Below are 19557 nucleotides of genomic sequence, written 5' to 3'. Positions count from 1 at the left end.
AGCTGTTTGTAGAGTGCCAAACGAGTCTTTCATTTCTCCAGGTCCAGGTGTGCGGAAGAAAATCAAGGGCTCCAAAGATGGGAAGAAAAAGGGGAAGGGGAAAAAGATGGCAGGCTTGAAATTCCGGTTTGGAGGAATCCCCAGCAAAAGGAAAAAGGGCTCCTCTGTAAGTGTGTGCTCCTTTTTTCTGGGCGGGGCTTTGGGTGCAAGAGGGTGCGGCAGGGAAATGCCAGGACAAACCCCCCCTCCCCTAGAAACCTCCCTTGTGCAGGGGAGTGCGTGCTCCTCCAGCAGGTTTCCCCCGTTCCTGCCAGCTGGCGTATCCCTCTTGCAGTGCCAGTCACCCCCTAGAGATGATGAGGATCACAGATCTCTGTTCTGGCTGTGTTCTCCAGCCTCGCATGGCGCATCCTTCCCTCGCTGCCCCTCAGAGTGGCAGGGTGTCCCATCTGAGGGAGGTGGCAAGTCGCCTTTGTTTGAGGGATGGCTGTGGTTAGCCTGGGGGAAGGCTGCTGGAAAGAAACATTCCAGCCTTGCTCATGCCCCTCTTCCTTGCCCGTCTCTGTTCAGCACTTGTTTGTTCATCCCCTGACAGAGAGCTGTGTCCAGGCTTGTGTTCGTAAAGATGTCATGTCTGGGCATGTTTTCTGCTAAAACCATATAATCACGTTTAGTTTCAGTGATGAGGTCGGTAATGCCATCATTTCAGATTTCATTTGCAAAGGAATTCTTCAGGGCTTGCACTCCAGCTGAACTGTATGTCAAAGAGAATTATCAGACGCTTTAATTATGTTGCCATAGCTTGCCTCCTGGCATCTGGGGCTCTGCAGCATGACCCGGGGATACCAGAGCATCCCAGTAAGTGCACAGCAGCAGGGCTCTGCTGCAGTCTGCGTGCAGCACTCCTGTCAGCGTATGAATATCAGGTGTAAGCAGGGCATTTTAAAGAGTACCTGTGCCAAATATCTGTTGAATAGGGATGGAACTCCTGTAGGTCTTGATGATATTGCTCAAAATCCCATTAGTTCACTTTTATTTGAATTCCCTGACTCTCTAGCTCTAGTTTACATAACATGACCTGTTTGTAAATAACTTTGTATATCACAAGTTGAAGTGAAAGAGGCAATCTGGGGCATTCATTTGCTGATGCATTTTTTCAGTCACACATCACAGAAAAATCCATTCCATGTCTGGGTGCGCTCTGTGGTCTGTGCATTTGCATTTCTGAGACTTGGGAGGAGCTTTCGCTTGTTCCTGCAGCCAGGAGTGCTAAGCACACGATGAACAGCACACAAATTGGGGATTAGTTCATGTAAATCTGGTCTCCAGAATAAGAATGCAGACGTGTTATGTTTTAAGGCCGCAGAATACTTGGCATTTTTAACTCCTTTCATTTTATGAGCAATGTGAAGCATAAATGCCTACGTGCACACAAACAGGTTAACAAAAAGCTGGAACGAGGAGGGGTCCCCTCGCTGCTCAGGAGTAGGGGTAGGTGGTTGTCCCCTCTGCACACCTCTGTTTGGGTGTCTGTGCGCTCGTCTGCACCCATGATAACACTGTCACAGCAGAGGGGTCTTGCAGCTGGCTGGTGCCTGATGCTTAGGAGATGCTGTGCCTTTCCCGAAGTGCCTGGGCAGCTGCACGATGCGACATCTCTGTGCTAGCAGGGGTGGCAGACTGCAGGGGACACCCAGAGCCCACCTCTTGTCAGACAAGCACAGCGTGGACTTGGCACTCTGATTTATGTGCTCTGTGTGTGCTCTGAGATTTGCTCAGTGATTGCACTTTGACGGTACTGCTGAACTGGGCTGGCTGCCTCTGTGCAACGCCGAGCAGTGCCAAATAATTGTCCTCCAGCTCTAGCTGTAGTCCAGATCTGTGCTGATTGATTGTCTGGCTGGGCCATTGATCTGATAGAGGAGATTTACCTGCTTCCTAATGCCTTGTGACACATTCTTATGAACCCTGCCTGTCAGTGCCAGGAGTGCAATAACCCTGCCACTCTCCGTGATGCTGTAGCTAGTCAGTTCATGTAGAAACCACGCCGTGCTTCTCTTGGGGGTACCCACAGAACTCAGCTGCTGGCCGATGGTGCCATGCTGCTTTATGCGGGTCTTTGGTGCTTTGTTCTGATACAGAGCAGTGCTCTCTGGAGATAACTCCTTGCGTGCCGGCACTTGGACTGTGTGTGGTTTCGTTTTCCCCTCTGCAGAGCGAAGAGGAAGAACGGGAGGAATCCGACTTCGACAGTGCCAGCATCAACAGCTCCTCAGTGCGCTCTGAGTGCTCGGCTGGCCTGGGGAAGAGAGGGAAGAGGAGGAGAAAGAAAAAGAGGAGTAGGCCATTCCTTTGTACTCTGTTCCTGTTCTGTTTGGATTTCCCTCTTCAGATGGTGCTTTCCTGGTCTTTGCAGCTCCAAGCAGTGTCTGACACTGACTCGGTGGGAAAGGATGTGCTTCCGCTTGTTTGTGTGCGTGGGGTGAGGGGTGCTTTCTTGGTGTCCAGACTCCTCTGCTGGTGGGCTTACACCGAGGAGGAGGCAGCAAGTGGATCCGGCCGTGGGGCACGGGCTCACCCCCACGGGGCTGGTGGTGGTGGTGGAGGAGCAGCCTGGCGTCAGGGCCTTGCCATCGACCACTTTCCCTCCAGCCCTCTCTCCAGCTGCCAGCCACCGCCTGGGGCTCACCTCCCCTTCGGCCAGCGCCGTGCTGTGACCTGGAGCTGCCTGGGGAGAGGAGTGGTTGCAGCATCCTGCCGTGCTGCAGCACGGAAAGCCAGCCTTCCTCGCCTTGGTGTGCGCGCTCAGCCTGGGCGGACGAGCTCCCTGCCCGCCCCACCAGCCTGGGTGCGCCTTGGGTGCTGAGACGTGGCACGGGCAGCTGCTGCCCTGCTTGCACACCTGGGCCTGCCAGGATTTGTCCTGTAGCAGAAAGTTCTGGACATTTGTGGGGCTTCAGGGGGAGTGCTTTTCAAAGGAACAGCCCCCGGAGAAGCATGGCTCATGGCAGGCTCCCAGTGGAGTTGGTCTGGCTGTGGGTGAGGAAGGGTCAGACAGAGGATTTTGTTGGGCCGTGTGAGATGTGTGGTCAGGCTTTGTGCAGGCAGCAGGTCCGTGGTAATGATGCAGGAAGATGGAGGCATGTGAACATCGGTGAAAGGATCTGGCAGGGTCTCTGAGTGGCCGTGCAGCTGTGTTTGCTTGCATATCCCTTCACTTGCGGAGGGCCTTGAGTTGGTCTGGTTAACGTCATCTCCATCCTCGTTGCTGTTGGGAGCAGTTACTCCACACCAAGCTACCCCAAGCCACTGGGCTTTGGCTTCTTACTTTACTGACAAGGTTTTGCTTCTGAGAAATCAAGGGGTGGCTTCTGGGCTTGGGGACAGGTAGGAGGTGAGTGGCCGCCCTCCCACGCAGCGCGTGGCCCTCCCAGCACTCGGTCAGGGAGGCCGGGCTGGCCGGCAGGCTCGGTGTCTCCCGTGTGAAGGTCGTCTCTTTGCCTCCTGGCTCGTCGCCGCAGTGGCTTGGGCTGATGCAGGCCCTCGTGCTGGAGCTTGACGGCTCCTGCTGTGGGCTGGGCAGCTCCGGCGGAGGGCAGGAGGCCGGCTGGGCTGCTCTCCCTGCCTGCTGCGGGAGAGCTGTGCCCGGAGGCTGTGGCAGCGCTGGGAGCTGAGAAGAGTCTTACCAGTGCTTGCGAGGCGTCCCTCTTTCCCTCTTCCCTTTGCACGGAGTTGGAAGAGCTCCTGCGTCTGCACCTAGTGAGCACCCAGGGAGAGCAGAGGAGTCCCAGGAGGAGGAGAGCCCTCCTCAGCTGTGTTACTGTTGCATGGTACATTTGCAGTTGATGGTGCTGGTATCTGTGGAGGTTTCTCTGACTGGCCTCCCTTGCAACCTCTCCAGGTTCTGGCATTCTCCATTGAGAGCCTGAAGGAACCAAAGGATGATACAGTGTGGAGAGAAAGACAGAGGTGAGATGATGCTGTGTGCAAAGATAAACTATGGTGCTGAGGGACAGAGAGGTAGGGGGACGTAACAGGAGGGGACTGAGGCAAAATGTTTTCCTTGTTTCCTTAACTAACGTAGAGGAGCAACTGTCCCATTCCCTCCTGGGAGAGCGGGCCGTTCTGTCCTGCTGACTGTACGTGTGTCCCTTGCTTGTAGTTGAAGAAGGGGACGGATACGAGACAGACCACCAGGACTACTGTGAGGTGTGCCAGCAGGGAGGGGAGATCATCCTGTGCGACACCTGTCCCCGTGCCTACCACCTCGTCTGCCTGGACCCCGAGCTGGAGAAGGCCCCCGAGGGCAAGTGGAGCTGCCCCCACTGTGTGAGTGCAAGCGCCCAGCGGGTGCCACTGCCCGGGTGGGGGGCACCAGCGAAACATCTCCTGGGTGACGTGGAGGTGCTGCTCAGAGTGCCTCTCGGCCCTGTCCCCAGCTCGGGGACACGCCGTCATCTTCCCTGTGCTCCCACAGCCCTGCTGCGGTGGGCGGTCGGCGCTGCCAGGGCTGGGGCCTGCTGGGGAGGGGGTCGCTCAGAGCGCCCACAGCCTTCCCTGCACCACCTCCAGCACCTGGGCACGGGGGTGTCACGTTCCCCACCTCGTGTGGCATGCAGAGCTTTCATTTCTCTGCAGACAAATCAGAGCACCGCAACGAGAGCCTGGTTCAAGACCCAGGCTGGACGGGGCTTTGGGCAACCTGATGTGGTGGGAGCTGTCCCTGCCCACCACAGGGGGCTGGGAACTAGATGATCTTCAGGGTCCCTTCCAAACCCGAACGGTTCTATCAGTCTGTCATTTGTTGGTGTTGCCTTGCAGTTAGCTGAAACCCTTCGTGGGGCCACACTGCTGAATGGGATGGGCAGAGAAATGTATTGATAGATGTGTGGGAAGAAGGGAGGTGTGTTACAGGGTCCAGGCTGCAGACAGAGTTGTGTATCGCTGTGGCTATTGCCTGCATGAACAGAGGCTCTGGGGCTGTTGGGGTGGTGTCGGGAGCACGGCTCCCTCTTGCAGCCCCGTGCTGGGTTTGGGGCCCCTCGGGTGCCGGGGGTTTGTCAGTGTAAACCCTCAGCATGACGCTGGGTGTTCTCTCCCAGGAGAAGGAGGGGATCCAGTGGGAGCCAAAGGAGGATGAGGATGAGGAAGAGGAAGGTGGTGAAGAAGAGGAGGATGACCACATGGAGTTCTGCCGTGTCTGTAAGGATGGAGGGGAGCTGCTGTGCTGCGACACGTGCCCATCTTCCTACCACCTGCACTGCCTGAACCCGCCCCTGCCAGAGATACCAAATGGTGAATGGCTCTGCCCTCGCTGTACAGTGAGTGTTTCCAGCATTCATCGCCCTGTTCCTGCTCCCATTCCTGCTGCCTCCGAGCGGGGCTCGCTGGCCCCATGGCCCTGCCCACCAGCCCCTTGCACCCAGCGGCTGTGCCACTGCCCCGGGCCCTGCTGCTGGGCTGGTGTCCTGCCCTCTGCTGCCAGCGCTGCTTCTGGGAGAGCATCGCCCCCCGGGGCCCTGCCTGTGTCTGGGCAGCTCTGCCCCCTGTGTAATCTCCCCACGTAGGCTGCTGGCTAATGAGTCCCCTGCTGGCTTTTAGATTGCTTGTCAAGTCCCATTTGATGCATGCCCTGTGTAGGGGGGGCTTTCCCCCTGAGGCAGGCTTGCTGCAGAGGTAGGCGTGATTTGTGGGGCCTTGAGTTGTGCTGGGGAATTAAATGTGGGAGTAATGAAACATTTATTGTGCTCAGGCTGCCCTGGTGGCAAGGCCTGTCCCCACAGGGGATGCAGCGGTGTCACAGATGTCCTTCTCAGGCATGCTTGCACCAGCCAGCCTTCACCCACCCCACGCACCCTCACCGCCTCTTTCTGTCTGCCTGGTTAGACACAGCAGATGAGTAACTCTTCCTGGGACTGGGGCAGTGGTTTGGTTGTGCCTGCGGCAGGTGACTGTTTTCAGGGTGAGTTAAGTGCAGTCAGGCCCCGAGCTCATCCAAGTCACCCACTTTGCCCTGCGTGGTTCCCTCTGGCCTGGGGCCCCTCCGTGGGTGCTCTCCTCCTCTCTCTCCAGCAGCAGACCTGGTGTAGGCTCTGCCCAGGGGCTTGCTGCAGCCCTGTCTGTGCTCTCCCTGCTGCGGCTGGACGGCTGCAGTCTGTGTGGCGTCCCCAGGCCCCTCCTGCCCTCCAGGTCTGTCCTTCCCCCTTACTGATGAGCTGCGGGACGTCGTGCCGTGTCGTGCCGTGTGGCTGCTCACATGGACCCTTGGGGCTCTGGGGCTGGAGGGAGGGATGGGGGGGATCTGAGGCCTGACAGTGTTCCTGTTAAACTACGCGCTCTTGTGTATTTTCTTTTTCATCCTCAGTGCCCTCCTTTAAAGGGCAAAGTGCAACGCATCCTGCACTGGACCTGGAAGGAGCCTCCGGCCCCGCTCCCGTCCACGCTGCCGGCCCCGGATGCGGAGCTGCCTCTCCCGCTGCCCAAGGTGCTGGAGGGCATCCCGGAGCGGGAGTTCTTCGTCAAGTGGGCAGGGCTCTCCTACTGGCACTGCTCCTGGGTCAAGGAGCTGCAGGTGAGCGTGGGGCTGGCCGCAGCGTGCCCTGGCCCGGGTTGTTCCCCTGCGGCCGGAGGGGTGACGGCAGCTCTGTCCTGCTGCAGCTGGAGCTCTACCACACGGTGATGTACCGCAACTACCAAAGGAAGAACGACATGGATGAGCCGCCGGCCTTCGACTACGGCTCTGGGGACGAGGACAGCCAGAGGGAGAAGCGGAAGAACAAGGACCCGCAGTATGCCAAGATGGAGGAGCGGTTCTACCGCTACGGCATCAAGCCCGAGTGGATGATGATCCACCGCATCCTGAACCACAGGTGAGGAGGAATGGGCAGCAGAAGGGTGCTGCCAGGGCGCCCGGATCCCTGCTGCTGCAGGCGCTGAGTGGTGTCAGTGGCAGCCAGGGCAGGGGCAAGACCCGCCACCCTCCCCATGCCCCCACAAGCTTTGCAGCTGAAGCTTTGAGCGGCCACTCAGTCTTCTGTGCTGGTTTTCCCTTTGTGCACAGATCTTATTCTGATGGTCTGTATGGTGAGCTGAGCTCCTGGGGCACCTGTCACACCCTGGGGCACCTATTACGCTGCCAGCCGTGGGATTTCTGTGTCAAGCCTAATTTGTGGCAACTGTTAACTCCGCAGTAGCTGTCTGTGGTTTTGCTGAGGACTTGCTGGACATCTGGCTGGAGCTGCCTGTCAGGAGCAGCTGCCGTGCTGGCTGGGTTGTTCCAGCCCTGAATTCCACACGTACAGAGCTGCGGCAGTGACAGTGAAAGGCCATGCACGTTCCGCCCATGCGAGCATGTTCCCAGTCTCAGGGCAGTGCCCAGTTTCTGGGGAGCAGCCTGAGCTGCCAGCTTGTTTGGGTGAAGGGAGGGTTGGCTGAGGTCTCCTCCCCAAGGCTGGAAGTTCTTGTCGTCCTTCTGCAAAACTGAGTTCTCAGTCTGATAGAATTTCAGCTGCTGGCTTGTTTCAAGGTTGCTGTCACCTTGGGGTGCTTGCTCCTGAGGTGATACTAGCACCAGCAGTGAATTGATGCCTTATTTTCACTTCAGTTATGTTGCACATTAATAATAGAGATAGTAAATTTTCCCAAAAGTTGGCTGCATAGAGTTGTTCCGTTCTGCCCAGATGTATTGTTTGGATCCCTGATGCAGCCTAATTATTCCATAAATTGCTGCTGCAACCTGGTGATCAGGCTTTCTTCCATCGATTGTACCCTGTGGCTGCTACTGCCGACCTAAACTGCTTTTGAACACTGGTCCGTTTTCGTGTAGGTCATTTGTGCCTCTCAGAAACCATGCAGCCCATCTGCGTTCACATCAAAGGTAAGCTGGCAGCAGGGATCCGAGTATTACATGTACCTGGGAGGTGCAGAATGCCCACTTACCTCCTCCTACTGCTGGTAGGAACTGTGCCCGAGGACAGGAATTTGAACAAGTGCCTTACTCCATGATGGAGCCTTGACGTTTGCATTTCCTTTGTGCAGAAGAAATATCCTGCACAGGAAATCTGCTGTGCAGATATTTATTTTTTTTACATCAAGCAGCTAGAAACACCTTTTTATTGAATTTCTGTATTTCAAGTGGCAACTTGAAATTTCAAGCAGCAACACTGCTTGGAGGCTGTTTGACAGAAAACAATCTGTCTGGCTAATTTTCCTGCGAGCTTTACATTGTCTGCTAATAAGGCAAAGTTTATTTTCCTATAGGTATATAATTGGACTCTGTAGTGTGTTTGTTCATTTTTCAGCGTAACTGAAACTTCATAGAGTAATGAATGCTACAGAAAAGAGAGTGAGCTCTGGTCTTCATCCAGTCCTGGTAAAATAGGAACATGGGGTTCAGTGAAAGGCTTCAGAGAAGCCTTTAAAGCTTTTTCCATGGGAATGCCATCACCTGTGATAAACAGCAGTTCCCTGTGCCAATATGGAATAAATATGTGTATAAAATAGACATTAATGTGCAGGTGTAGGTACTTGCTCTTTAGGGTGTGGACCAGTAGCTTATTAACAGAGACAAGAAGAACCATGCCGTATCACAGGCAACGTGGACAGAGCCTGTGGTGGCTTTTGGCTGCCAGCGCTGCTTTAACATGCGCAGCAGGTTAATGGGCATTTCTGCTGGAAACTGTCGATGCTTTCCTTATGGTTTTTTAGCTATGCTTGGATGTCATGGAATGTATGCAAAAGCAGAGGATGACGTATCCGGTTCTGTGGAAGCAGATTATGGTTAGCGTTTTCCTTGGGATCATGTCTCCAGCTGATGAAGCCGTGGTGCTCCTGCAGGGGGATGCTCCTGGACTTGTTGCCCTTGGACATGCTGTCGCCACCCATGGCTGACAGTAGTCCGTATTTATATGTGAACAAGCAGTCATCTGTGCGTGGGAGAGGGATGGAGATCTGTCATACAAACAGCTGTCTCTGGGGCTTGTTCTTTGGCAGACTCATACGTGAGTCTCCTGGGTTTGTGGGGACAGCCGTTGAGGAATTACCACGTCAGGTACTGTTGTGTGTAGGGTTTCTTGTCTCAAAGGATCTTCATTTCAAAGTGGGCATTGTGCCACTACTGTGAAACGCACACGCAAGCTGTTTTCATCACTTTTTTTTTCGTTTCATTGATATGTTTTATGTGGTATGTATTATAGCTTCGATAAAAAGGGAGACATTCATTACCTGATCAAGTGGAAAGATCTGCCGTATGACCAGTGCACCTGGGAGATTGATGAGATAGACATTCCGTACTACGAAAACCTCAAGCTCCTCTACTGGAATCACAGGTACGAGTCATCCAGGCAGTGTGACCGCAGTTGGTGCGTGTTGCAGCCCGGGAGGGTCGTGCAGACCTGTAGCTGCCTGCTTGGGCGTTTCAGATGACCAGTGATTTGTAGGTGTTACCCTTCTTGAGCACACTGCAGCCACTTGCAGGGACCTCTTTTCAGAGAGTGGTTGCTGAGCACTTTCTGAAAGCTGGGGCTTGGTAAGGTCTCTCATGGAAGTGCTCCACCAGTCAGGACTGCCTTGAAATCCTCTCTGTTGGCTGTTTAACAGCCTATGCTCCCCTTCTCCTACATTTTTACTGCTGGAAATATTCACAGCCTCACTGTGCTTCATGGAGGCTCCGTGGTGCTGCTGTGTATATGTTGTGGGGGAAAAATATAATGCTCCGATGAGATTGCTGTCCTTCATTTTGGCTGATGTTGCAAGGACTGTTGGAAGGGGATAATTAATGCTCCATGAGTGCCCATGGGAACTGGGCCAGAAAAGCTCCTGTGGGGAAACAGGCAGTGGAATTTGAGAGGCATTTCTAACCCCTGGCTTGGAGACCGGGAGACAAATGTCTGTCTGCCTTTTCCCGATGAGTGCTCACTGTTTCAGGGAGCTGATGCTGGGGGAAGACACACGCCCTCTAAAGAAGCTGAATAAGAAAGGGAAAAAGCTGAAGGAGGAGAAGCTAGAAAAGCCTCCAGAAACTCCTCTCGTTGATGTAAGTAAGAACGGTGGGTTCAGCAAGAGGGTGTGTGAGCCCACCAAAAGGAAGGTCTTTCTGTGTCCCAAGCCTGTTACATTTTTACGTTTTTCTTCTTTAGTTCCTTCAGAAACAGTTTTTTTCTTTTTTTTTTTTTTTCATTTGAAGCTCTGGGGTCCTTCACCTGTGCACAAGGATGTTTGGGGTCTCTTTTCCCCAAACCTGTGCAGGTCTCACATGCACAGGGAGAGCTGGACGTGTGCTGTGAAAGGCCTGGATCACTCCTTGCAGACTTTTACGGTGGGAGGAAAGAGTCAAGGAGAGGAGGCTGCCAGGCTGTCCTCCTGTCTTGCACAGCTGCCTGAGGGCTGGTGCTGCACTGCGCTGGGTCCTGTGGTGGCACGCAGCAAAGCCCTGCATGCTGGGCACAGCAGCACCTGTGCTAAGGGGCAGGGCTGTGTCTGCATCTCTTTTGGGGCCGTCCTGTGTCGCAAGGAGGGATGTGCTTGACTGCAGAGAAGGGAGAGGGAATTGATTACTGCTCTGTGTCTTTTTGTTCAGCCTACAGTTAAGTTTGACAAACAGCCGTGGTACATCGATGCTACGGGAGGCACGCTCCATCCTTACCAGCTGGAAGGGCTCAACTGGCTGAGATTTTCCTGGGCCCAAGGGACTGATACAATCCTGGCCGATGAGATGGGGCTGGGGAAGACGGTGCAGACCATCGTGTTCTTGTATTCCCTGTACAAGGAGGTGAGCACACAGCAGTCCCTGGGATGGCTGTGAGCTGCTCAGCCTCCTGGTACGGAGTGAGCAGCTTGGGCTTTGTCTCCCTGAGCAGGGCCACTCGAAAGGGCCGTACCTGGTCAGTGCCCCGCTCTCCACCATCATCAACTGGGAACGTGAGTTTGAGATGTGGGCGCCTGACTTCTACGTCGTGACCTACACAGGGGACAAAGAAAGCCGGTCGGTCATCCGGGAAAATGAGTTCTCTTTTGAAGACAATGCCATCCGCAGTGGGAAGAAGGTCTTCAGGATGAAGGTAGGGGCCAAGTCTGTATGCTGCCCCTCTTTTCACCGTCAGTACGAAGGGGAGAGGGCCAATTGACATCCAGAGAGGGGGGTGTCCCTAATCAGCCGGTCCCTTATCAGCTGTTTTCCGAAGAGAGAAGCTGACACCATTTATAAATGTAGATGTATGATGGGCTGTGGAGATTTCTGCCAGACCTTTTTCTGTTTCTGTAATCCCCTGCTTCATTCTAATGTTCAGGTGGGTGTAGGTTCTGCTGGCGTGACTCATGCCTGGGCCCTGCTGCTGATGCCATTGCAGTGCAGTACGAGCAGCCCCCGTTTTTGGGTTACAGCTGGTGTCACTTGCAGCAGCACCACAGGGTGGAGGCTGTCCCATTCCCTGCCCTCTTGTAACCTGGCTTTTCTCTTCCTCTGCTCCGCCAGAAGGAAGCCCAAATCAAGTTCCATGTCCTGCTCACCTCCTACGAGCTGATCACCATTGACCAGGCGGTGCTGGGCTCGATAGAATGGGCCTGTCTGGTGGTGGATGAAGCACACAGGCTGAAGAACAACCAGTCCAAAGTAGGTAGCAGACGTTTGTGAGCAATTCTTCCAACCCAGTGCTGCTGCTGTTGCTGCAGAGATACAGTGCCACCCCACACAGCCAGTCTCTTGCTCTGCACTTCGCTGCTTGGGATGAAAGATGTCCTCAGCTTGCACAGGCTCTGCCCAGGGCATGCTTCAGTGGGATTTCTCTCTCTAACGCCTTCTCGCATTAGAGAGCCATCAGTAGTGAGCTGGGTGGCAGCCTGGCTGGTGGTGCCAGCAGCAGGCTCGGGGCAGTGAGCCTGCCTGGTGGTGGATGAAGCACGGGCTGAAGAGCTCTGCTTGCCCCTGCAGCAGCATGGAGCCAGCGGGCAGACAGGCAGGGAAGTGTCTGATGCACTCAGGAGTTTCACATGTTTTATGTTCCAGCTTTGCATGCAAAAGATGCGAGGTTGGTTGTTTAAACGAAGGGGAGAAGCCATTGCTGCTTTTTAAGCAGAACACATAGTGGAGCGTTTTATTTTGTTTTGATTTTTGAGAAAAAGCAATTTGCGTTTGTTTTTTTTTTTTTTTTTTTTTTTTGAATAAGTGGGGATGGCTCTGAGCAGGACATGCAGGCTGTGGCCTGGCTTTGCATGCCTGGTGGGGAGAAGAGTTCACTGTCGAGTTTCCGTGTGTGCACTCTGCAGATCCAAGAGTTCCCAGATGATTTGTCAGTTCCCCTGAGTTCTTTTAACCTAACGTGATTTCTTTTCCAAGTTCTTTAGAGTATTAAATAGCTACAAGATTGATTACAAGCTGCTGCTCACCGGGACTCCACTCCAGAACAACTTGGAAGAGCTCTTCCACTTGCTCAATTTCCTGACTCCTGAGAGGTTTAAGTAAGTTGCACAAGTTCTCTCCCTGGAAAGGGAGAACAGCCTGGATGTGATCCTTGTTGGCCAGTGGGGTTTTTCCAGGGCTCCTGTCTGTTTGGTAGTGCCTGGATGCAATTACTGCTGTGCGAACGTCACTGGTCTGCGTGGCAGGTCGTTGGCAAAGCACATTGTCCCAGTGGTTGGCCATAACAGCCACACGCACATTTTATGTGAGGCCAGATTTTATTCATGTTGAATACTATTTTTTGGGCCCTGCGTGTAGGTACTGCTTTCCTATCAGTCAGGTCCTCTCTCTGTGGAGACAGTGGTATTTTGGGGAATTTGTGCTTTAGCTCTGCTCAGATACAGGCACGGGAGTGTTACAGCATTGTGTGCAATAAGAGCTTTTCACTTGTGTTTAAATTATAAAGAAACAGATTTCTTTACCCTTGCACGTCCCTTTTGCTTAGTGCTGTGTTGCGGCTGCTTTCACAGTAACCTGGAAGGATTCCTGGAGGAGTTTGCAGACATCTCCAAGGAGGACCAGATCAAAAAGCTCCATGACCTGCTGGGTCCCCACATGCTGCGGCGGCTCAAGGCGGATGTGTTCAAGAACATGCCGGCCAAGACAGAGCTGATAGTGAGAGTGGAGCTGAGCCAAATGCAGAAGTGAGTAACAACATTGCAGCAGGCTGTGCCTGGCTCCCCTGGGGCAGTGTGGCTGCCTTCCCTCCTGCTGCTTCGTCTGCCTGCAGCACGAGGTGGCAGTGGGGCTCGATGGGTCAGAGAAACCCCTCTGTTACCAGGCGCCCTGTGAGAAGAGCTGGAGTCTTTTATGTGCCACTGGGGGGGTTCAGTCTGGCTAAATTGGGCTCCATGTAGTCCCAGCTGCTCTGCAGGAGGTGCTTGGCACACGGCAGGCTGTTTTGCAGGGAAAGGTGTGTTGCTTCTTGCTCTCACCATGGGGCAAAGCTTCATGTACACCCAGCAGCAGGGAGCATTCCTGGCTGCTGTGCCCCCGATCCCATCTCACTTCCAGGGGCTGTGGTGTCCGCAGAACAGCCGAACAGACCTGGCCCCAGGCTGGGGATGCTGAACCATCATTAAGAAAAAAAGTCCCTGTACCAAATATCCCTTTTGAGCTCCATTGACTTAATTGGAGTTTGTCGGTGCCATCTGATTTTTGCCAGGCCCATAATACCAGTGTCTGTCCCATCCCCGTCTGTGCAGGAAGTACTACAAGTTCATACTGACAAGGAATTTTGAAGCCCTGAATTCAAAAGGTGGAGGGAACCAGGTCTCACTGCTCAACATCATGATGGATCTGAAGAAGTGCTGTAATCACCCGTACCTCTTCCCTGTGGCTGCGGTGGTACGTGAACTTACTTTGCACTGTGGACACATCTCACAGAGTGTTGGGTGTAATCCCTCAGTGGGATTGTTTCCGTGCTCTGTCTTTGGTTAAAGGTGTGGGTTTTGGTGTAAGTGATTTGATATAAATATTTTGTCTTGGCAATGCATGTGAGTTTCTCCCTGAAGTTACTGAATGTTTTACTCAAGGCTAACCAGAATGTCTTCACAGGAGGCTCCGGTTCTGCCCAATGGATCTTATGATGGGAATTCTTTGGTTAAATCTTCTGGGAAACTGATGCTGCTCCAAAAGATGCTGAAGAAGTTACGGGATGGGGGTCACAGAGTTCTGATCTTCTCCCAGGTGAGCAGTGTGGAAGGGCTAGTGAGGAACCTTAAAAAATTGCTGAAGGATTTTTTTGTTCTATATGAGAATTTTGTTAGGTACAGATAGAGGTAGGTGGAAGAGCTGCTGACAGCTTATATCGCAGCGTGACACCTTGGCAGTCACAGTGGATGGACTGCATTCGTCTCTCTCCTGAGGGAGTCCCTGTAATGTTTAAAACCTCTTTTTATCTGTGGATAAAAGAGAGACAGCAGTAATAGCGCTTCCCCTTGGGGAAGGCCGTTCAGACATAATGCCCTCGTGTTGGCAAAGCTGCCTCTAGAGGATGAGACGTGAGAGCTGCTCCTCTGCAGTACCCTGCTGTTTGCATGGCTGCTGCCCACCGTGACCTTCAGGCTGTGGCCATGAGCCCGGCAGTGGCTCCAGGGCACACGGTGGGATGTGGGGAGCGCGGTTTGTGCCTCGGGGTGCCGCTGTTTGCAGCAGTGTCCCCCAGCCCTGGGCATGGCCAGGTTCTCTGCGGCACGGTTCCTGTGTGGGCCGTGCAGAGCTGCTCACACCCTGGTTGCCTCGTCCTGCAGATGACAAAGATGCTGGACTTGCTGGAGGACTTCCTGGAGTACGAAGGCTACAAGTATGAGCGGATAGATGGGGGCATCACCGGAGGCTTGCGCCAGGAAGCCATCGACAGGTTTAATGGTACTTGCTTTTCTTCCCTTGGAGGAGCAGGTGCAGGCAGTGCACGCTGGGGTGGATTTACGGCAGCAGCCAGCAGCGGGGTCAGGCTGCCTGTGCCTGAGGAGCCCCCGCTCGCACAGAACAGGCGGTGCGTGGGGTTGCACACGTCTGTCGTGCAGCTCTCTGAAAATTCAGTGTCCTGATGCTCAGCGTAGGGCTGTTCCTACCACGTGGTTAAGCCCCTCCAGTGGTGTCTGAGCCTGGTAATGACAGCCTGTTTGGCTTGAAAGACTTGGCATTTTCCTTCAAGGCCTCAGGAGACTGCAGAGCTTCCCCTTCAGGACTGGAGCTGTATTTTCTCCAATAACTGATTTCCAGGCAGTGATGTATTTTTACTCCTTGCCTACCTTGTCTGTTGCTTGTTGGCTTAGACCGATGATTCCTGATGTTTTATAACTGAAGCACGGTACTGCACCTTTCCAAGTAAGCCAAGCTCCTCGCTGTCTCACCTTTTACCACCTGTGGGTTTGTCTTTCTCAGCTCCTGGTGCTCAGCAGTTCTGCTTTCTCCTCTCTACCCGCGCCGGTGGTCTGGGCATAAACCTTGCTACAGCCGACACAGTCATTATTTATGATTCTGACTGGAATCCCCACAATGACATCCAGGTTTATTACTTTTTCTTTTCCTTCCAGTATAGTAAGTACCTTTCTGGCTGGGCCCTCTGTTTCCACATTCTGCCCACTGAAATGAGCTGCTGACACCTTCTGCAGTGTTTGCAGGGCATGTTTCTGTTCAGGAGCCCCCTTCCCAGTACCGCTGCCCTTGGCCTGGCCTGTCTCTGGTGTGGGGGAGGACTGGGCATACAACTGGCTTTCCTTCACAGGCTTCTCATTCTCTCCTGCTGCTTGTTTGCAACCAGGTGTCTCCTCCTCTTCTGGGGACCTTCCACTTGTGTTTCCAAAAGCCTCTCGTGAACAGTAGCTAATGACTGACCACCAGTGGAAAATGGCAGCTGGAGAGGCTGAGCAGCAAATGCCTCTAAAAATAATGGAAAAGTGAAGACAAATGTTTTTCCTTCCCATGCGTCCTGGCTGAGAGGAGATCCTCTCCAGAGTTGCCCATCTGTGCCAGCATTTCCTTTACCTGAGTCTTTGGCAAGAGGGTGTGCTGGTACAGGGCGGTGAAGGAGAAGTAAGGGCTTGGTGAATCTGCAGGTAGAGGGTGCCTAGGAGGAACGTCTCTACACTGCCTGCCTTCAGACCCTTCGGTTAGAGGCCTGCATTAGGGAGCTGGTTTGCCTGCAGTCAGTGGAGGGGGAAGGAGAACTCCTACAAAGCCTTCAGGTTGTCTCTGAGGAGCCTCTTTTGCTCCACTGCCCTGTAGCAGCTGTATGTTGAACTGAACTTTGGTCTTGCTGGTGCCTTTTGTGCCCTGGAGGGATCGGAAACTTGGCCTCCCTGTATGGCATGGTGGGGTGCCATCCTCGACAGCAGTGGGGAGCAGTTCCCAGCATTGGGGACCTCACTTCTGGGAGAGAGGGGCTCCTCCGGCTGGGGTCTGGGGCCAGGCTGGAGTCGCTGATCAGGCTGACTGCGAGCGAGCTGCTCTGCAGCTTTGTTCTCCGCCTGCAGGCGTTCAGCAGAGCCCACCGCATCGGGCAGAACAAGAAGGTGATGATCTACCGCTTCGTGACGAGAGCCTCCGTGGAGGAGCGGATCACCCAGGTGGCCAAAAGGAAGATGATGCTCACCCACTTGGTTGTCCGTCCTGGGCTTGGCTCAAAGTCGGGCTCCATGACCAAGCAGGAGCTGGATGACATCCTCAAGTTCGGGACAGAAGAGCTCTTCAAGGATGATGTGGAAGGTGGGGTTTGGAGGGAGCTGGGGGTGCTCTGAGCGAGGCGGGTCCCTGTCCGAGCTGCCGGGGCTCACTCCTGTGTTCTTACGCTTGCAGGCATGGTGTCTCAGGGACAGCGCATCGCCATGCCGGATGCTGTCACCCCTTTCTCTGACACCCTGTCAACCAAAGGGGGTGCGGTGACTCCTGGCATGAAAAAAAAGCATGGTGGCACCCCTCCAGGTCTGTAGCCCCCAGTGCTGGGGCGACTCGGCTCTGTGTCCAACCTGAGCTCTCCTCTCTCTGGGGGCAGGCGTGGTGATTTGCCTTCTGTTCCCTGCACTTTGCTCTCCAGGTGACAATAAGGATGTGGATGACAGCAGTGTGATCCACTACGACGATGCTGCTATCTCTAAGCTTCTGGACCGAAACCAGGATGCAACTGATGACACTGAGCTGCAGAACATGAACGAGTATCTGAGCTCCTTTAAAGTGGCCCAGTATGTTGTGAGAGAAGAGGATGGTGTGGTAATGTGATTAGTATCACGTCTTATAATCACATCTCTCTGTGTGTCCCTCCATATGTATGTCTTCCTCTCCCTTTCTTGTTCTTGCAAGTGGTTCTCTGCAGTGGTTCTCTGACCTGTTACAGACTCTCAGTAGTACCTGGGTTTCTCTGGGCCTCCTTTCCCGTCGGAAAAAGGAGATCGTAGAGGCCTGATGTTTAAGATGGAAGCAATAAGGATATCCAGGTGCTGGTGGGCTGGGTCTCCCAGGAACCTGAGGAGCTGTGAAATGGCCACACTGATAGATATGTTTTTGGTGTTGGGTCCCTTCCCCGTGAGATAGCTCTTGTGGTTCTTCCCACAGCTGCAGGATGCGATATTGCCACCAGCACGTAGGCACTTTGTTCTGTCCCTCTGAAGGCTGTTCCCTGGAGACTGAGAGTAGGCATGGTGCTGCTTATGTACTGTATTGCTGTCTTTTATTTTCCCAGTAGCTAACTGACTTCCTTCCTTCATCTGTCTCTCAAGTCTGTAGCAGGCTGCTATTCTGGGAAATCTCTGCACATCTGTAGTTGTTCCCTAGGCCTGAGCACGGGCTCTGCAGGGCAGGATGGGTGGCAGTGTTTGTAGGGGCTGTTTCTAGGTACAGATGGCTGGCTGGGAGCTTGTCTCAGCCCTTTGACAGCCTGGCACTGAGGTCAGTACATTTGGGCAAAAACACAGGGTGGAGATTTTGAGTGTGTATATACAAGTAGAGCAGAGTGAAGGCAGTAGACCACTGGGTGATCAAAGCACGTCTGAAAATCTTGTTTGCCAGCAAATGGCTCAGTGCCCTCCATTCCTCTTTCCCCGGAGTGCAGTTAGAAGGCAGGCAGCAGTGTGACATGGGGAGGTCTGCAGCTCCCATCTCAAGCCTCTTGTCTTTTGCTTTGCAGGAGGAGGTGGAACGTGAGATCATCAAGCAAGAGGAGAACGTGGACCCCGACTACTGGGAGAAGCTACTGCGGCACCACTACGAGCAGCAGCAGGAAGATCTGGCCAGGAACCTGGGGAAAGGGAAGAGAATCCGCAAGCAGGTCAATTACAATGATGCCTCGCAGGAGGACCAAGGTACGGCCTCAATTGCTCAGCTGCCATGTGGGCTCAGGGGTGGGTAGCAGGCCCTGCGGGCTTGCTTCTCAAGAACTGCACACACAGGTTCTCCAATGAACACAGTGGCTGTATTTCGGTGCTCAGCCTTTCTCTGCAGTTTGATAGACTGCCTGGATCTGTGCTTCCCAAATTCCGAAACTTTATTTTTGTCTGTAACTGTTTTTGCAGGAAGAATTTAGGAAAAAACATGTCCATGGGCAAAATATTTATTTTTTTCTGTATAGGATAATAATAGTTCTGGAATAGTTGAGATTGTGATTTCCTGTTTATTGTTGTGTCTTTCTCTCTTGCTGCCCGGTGCAGGATGCTGGTTGCACCACTCTGTGGGCAGACTCTCACTTGTCCTGCTGTCCCTCCTGGGCAGGCTTGCAGAGTCTTCTCTGCTAACCTTGCCTCCCTTGTGGTCTGCAGAGTGGCAGGACGAGCTCTCTGACAACCAGTCTGAGTACTCCATTGGCTCCGAGGATGAGGATGAAGACTTTGAAGAGAGACCAGAAGGTCAGAGTGAGTTAAATCATTTGATACTCCACAGTATTTGGCTCTGCAGGACCTTCAGTAGTAGCCTATGATCTGGGGCTGGCTGGCACTCCAGTGCAACAGGAATGTCTGGGCTGGAGGGACTGGCTTGCTTCGTAGCCTCCATTCTGAGGGAGGTATTCCAGCTCACCCTGTGAGGCGAGGTGATTTCCAGGGCAGGAAACATGACCTGCTCTTCTGCTCACTGACTGTTGCAAGACCTTGGTCTGGTCCTTGCGGTAGAAGGATCTAGACCACAAGAGTAACAGGCATGGTGTTCCCTTGCCTGGTAAGTGCTGAAGAGTGCCCCTGGCTTGGGGAGGCCAGTGTGATGGGTGAAGGGGACTCTGCACCCTTGCTGTTGGTCTGCGCAGGTTCTGCTCCCATCAGCAGGGAGTACAGGAAGCTTGGAGCACAGGGCCATCAGCATCTGCACTTTGACTGTCCTTCCTTGTTGGCTGGGCAAGTCCATCACTTAGGCTGCTTGACTCTAGGTGGCAGGAGACAATCACGAAGACAGCTGAAGAGTGACCGAGACAAGCCTCTCCCTCCTTTGCTGGCAAGAGTTGGGGGGAATATTGAGGTGAGTGTCAGCATTGGCCAGAGCACGTCTGTGTCTGTCTGTCCTCATTCATGCTGGGTCACCAGCATCAGTCCTGGTTCAGCACGTGTAACAGCTGTGAGGCTCTGAGATTCCACGTATTTTCAAGGCCACATTGTGACCACAGTGACACGTCTGCTCCC

The 19557-nt window shown here is 53.7% G+C and overlaps 1 protein-coding gene across 9 annotated transcripts in view; it reads left to right on the top strand.

Annotated features, from left to right (window-relative positions):
- The window catches only part of CHD5 (chromodomain helicase DNA binding protein 5), a 36332-nt gene that overhangs the window by 8919 nt on the left and 7856 nt on the right, over positions 1–19557 (top strand). For 4 of the 9 annotated variants that reach the window (XM_066982132.1, XM_066982131.1, XM_066982133.1 and 1 more), the window contains exons 6-29: positions 42–166; positions 2216–2339; positions 4163–4329; positions 5103–5321; positions 6365–6571; positions 6658–6869; positions 7826–7876; positions 9195–9326; positions 9925–10033; positions 10577–10768; positions 10857–11057; positions 11471–11608; positions 12332–12453; positions 12925–13098; positions 13660–13801; positions 14012–14143; positions 14707–14824; positions 15344–15468; positions 16435–16666; positions 16757–16882; positions 16995–17167; positions 18081–18255; positions 18709–18801; positions 19308–19396. In XM_066982132.1, coding sequence (XP_066838233.1) covers positions 42–166; positions 2216–2339; positions 4163–4329; positions 5103–5321; positions 6365–6571; positions 6658–6869; positions 7826–7876; positions 9195–9326; positions 9925–10033; positions 10577–10768; positions 10857–11057; positions 11471–11608; positions 12332–12453; positions 12925–13098; positions 13660–13801; positions 14012–14143; positions 14707–14824; positions 15344–15468; positions 16435–16666; positions 16757–16882; positions 16995–17167; positions 18081–18255; positions 18709–18801; positions 19308–19396 — 3578 coding nt within the window. Of the gene's footprint in view, positions 1–41; positions 167–2215; positions 2340–3901; positions 3970–4162; positions 4330–5102; positions 5322–6364; positions 6572–6657; positions 6870–7825; positions 7877–9194; positions 9327–9924; positions 10034–10576; positions 10769–10856; positions 11058–11470; positions 11609–12331; positions 12454–12924; positions 13099–13659; positions 13802–14011; positions 14144–14706; positions 14825–15343; positions 15469–16434; positions 16667–16756; positions 16883–16994; positions 17168–18080; positions 18256–18708; positions 18802–19307; positions 19397–19557 lie in introns of those variants that run through there. The other 5 variants (XM_066982134.1, XM_066982135.1, XM_066982137.1 and 2 more) reach the window with 5 other exon arrangements.

The sequence above is a fragment of the Anser cygnoides genome, chromosome 23, assembly GCF_040182565.1.
Source record: "Anser cygnoides isolate HZ-2024a breed goose chromosome 23, Taihu_goose_T2T_genome, whole genome shotgun sequence".
In the NCBI taxonomy this organism is placed as follows: Eukaryota; Metazoa; Chordata; class Aves; order Anseriformes; family Anatidae; genus Anser; species Anser cygnoides.
This window is presented reverse-complemented; position numbering and strand designations above follow the sequence as displayed.